This window comes from Nematolebias whitei, chromosome 1, assembly GCF_014905685.2.
Source record: "Nematolebias whitei isolate Nwh7 chromosome 1, NemWhi1, whole genome shotgun sequence".
In the NCBI taxonomy this organism is placed as follows: domain Eukaryota; kingdom Metazoa; phylum Chordata; class Actinopteri; order Cyprinodontiformes; family Rivulidae; genus Nematolebias; species Nematolebias whitei.
In genome coordinates, this window is record NC_056498.1 from 71,594,259 (window position 1) to 71,597,016 (window position 2,758).

At 39.0% G+C, this 2,758-nt stretch overlaps 1 protein-coding gene across 1 annotated transcript in view; it reads right to left on the reverse strand.

Annotated features, from left to right (window-relative positions):
* cdh11 (cadherin 11, type 2, OB-cadherin (osteoblast)) overlaps positions 1–2,758 on the reverse strand; it is a 183,264-nt gene that overhangs the window by 12,907 nt on the left and 167,599 nt on the right. Inside the window, exon 11 of the mRNA XM_037680522.1 lies at positions 1,451–1,584. Coding sequence (XP_037536450.1) covers positions 1,451–1,584 — 134 coding nt within the window. The remainder of the gene's footprint in view (positions 1–1,450; positions 1,585–2,758) is intronic.

A 2,758-nucleotide genomic window follows, 5' to 3' on the forward strand; every position in this document is an offset into this window, starting at 1 on the left:
TACATATATATATATGTATGTGTGTGTGTGTGTGTGTGTGTGTGTGTGTGTGTGTGTGTGTTGTGTATACATATATGTATGTACGTGTGTATATACATATATGTGTGTGTGGTTTGTTTAAGCTTGTTTCTGACCAATTGTATTATACTTGTGGATTTGTAATATCTAATTTAAAAAAGATAAATTCTTGTTTTTTCCTGTTTGTTTTTAACCTCCTAGTAAAAGTACTTTGTCAACATGGGGCGGCTGTAACTGAGTGGTTAGAACAGTCCTCTTCCAACGCAAGAGTTTGGGGTTCTACTCCACCAGCGATCACTGAAGTGTCCCTGGGCAAGACACTGAACCCCTCATCGCCTCTGATGTGTGTCCCATCAGTGTATGAATGTGATAAAGCTCTGATAATTATTTGTATAGATCTAGTAGAGTGCTGTATGAATGGAGGCACAGATTGTGATGTAAAGAGCTCTGAGTGTCTTCATAAGATATAAAAGCACTGTATAAGTGCAGTCCATTACCATGGTTGCTTTTAAATGTGCTATATAAATAAAATGGATATTGACATCTTATAAAACCATTCTTGATCTTGTACTTATGGTCATTTACAAAAATTTACTAAAATGACTACATTTGTGCCAATTTTCTTTTTAAAATTATCTCAGTTTTAAACCGTCATGAAAAACAGTGAGCTAAATCCATTCCTTCAACAAAGACTAGTCTGTTAACTTTTAAAGGTTTCTTCCTACAGCTTCTGTGTAAATGTAAGAAAACAAATAAAAACAATCAATCGATACTGCTGAACGCAGCAGTGTTGTGTTTGCGCCTCCAGCCAAGGTTTACAGATGAAAAGAGCACAGTAATCCACACGGAGAAACAGAACACCGGTGGTAGCAAACAAACAATAATTATCCAACCTGCAGTCAGATACTGGACACTGAACATCCACAGCACATAGAGCTGAGTAACTTTTAGACTTACAGTCACTACAAATCTGAGAGGTCGTCATCAAAGCCTGGTTCCAATCCAACACTCTCCACAGACGTTTAGAAATAAATTCATAGTTAGCACTTTGAGTTTAAGGATTATATTTAAGATGTCATGGAGTGTTTCAAGTGCTGCAGAATGACAGTTTGGATGCCAGCAGACGTACAATCTGGTGCTGGATTCTTCCATCTGTTAGCTCATGTTGGACTATTTTACCAGTGCTTGCTGGGAAATATTTGAACTAAAGCAAAAAAAAGCCAGGCTGTTACTCTTTAACCTAAGTAAAACATGAAAAACATAAAAATCGTTGCACAGATTATAATTCAAATGCAATAAAAACGTGAAACACAAGAGCAACAACCCAGATGTCTTCAATGAGAGGTCATGATGTTTGTTTGAGCTCCTCATGGCACAGAGAATGAATCAGATCACCACACTGAGTCAGAGCATGGATGAGTTGTAAACTTACCAATCTCTATGGCCGACACAGAGATATTGTGCCAGGGCTGGGTTTCTCTGTCCAGCGGTCTGGTAGTTGTGATCATCCCATCCTCTGAAATGCTGAAGAACTGCTCCACATCCGTGTAAAGAGGAATCATGTATCTACACACACAAATCATCACCATTACACAGATTTATTCAGTGATACTTAACATTTAGCGCTTTCTGTAGCTAAACTGCTCTGATTGGTTAATAACAAGGATGCAGTGTTTAGTTGAGACCAGGGGTCAACAAACTTTACAACCAAAAGAGACATTTTCTCCATTTTCCTCTCTTTAACAATTAAAAGAATGTTTGAACAACACAACTCATTATTTTTATAGAAACTCTACATTTGAATCAACTAAATAGTTGCATCCTGAAATTTAGTAACTAAATAAACTGCTGATATTATCATTACGTTTACATTTTAGGACACAGGAAAAAATCCAACTCGTAATATGGTGAAAAAGACAACAAAATAACACCTTTGTTGTGCACGCTTTGATTACATTTCACTGGTTTATAGGGGCCTGTGAGTCCTTACTACCCAGTTCTGACATAATAAAAGCATAACATTGTATGAACTAAATTGCATAAACATAAATTCAGGACAGTGTTTTGATGTTTATTTGTGACTCCCTGAATTTAAGGACGACAGATACTTTCATTTCCGTGCACTTTTATGTTTTAGGAAAAGCAAGGCTTTACATCTGATTCTCATTGTTCTCAGAATGACCATCTTTTGACAGATTGCCTGATTCCAATGATTTGAAATAAAGTAATATGTTTGCAAAACTACACTTTGTGTTTTCTCCCCTCATCAACATAAAGACAAATGTGTAAAATGGATCATGGATATACATGTAGGGCAGCACGGTGGCGCAACTGGTAGAGCTGCTGCCTCTCAGCGAGCAGGTCCTTGGTTCAAACCCCGTTCCAGGGGCCTTTCTGGGTGGAGTTTGCATGTTCTCTCCGTGCATGCGTGGGTTTTCTCCGGGCACTCCGGTTTCCTCCCACAATCCAAAAACATGCATGTTAGGCTGATTGGTAACTCTAAATTGTCCCTAGGTGTGAGTGAGAGAGTGAATGGTTGTTTGTCTCGTTTGTCTCTATGTGTCCCTGTGATGGACTTGCGACCCGTCCAGGGTGTACCCCGCCCCTCGCACAGTGATTGCTGGACATGGGCACCAGCGACCCCCGTGACCCAAAATGGAATAAACGGGTAAAGAAAATGGATGGATGGATGGATATACATGTACACACACACACACACACACACACACACACACACATA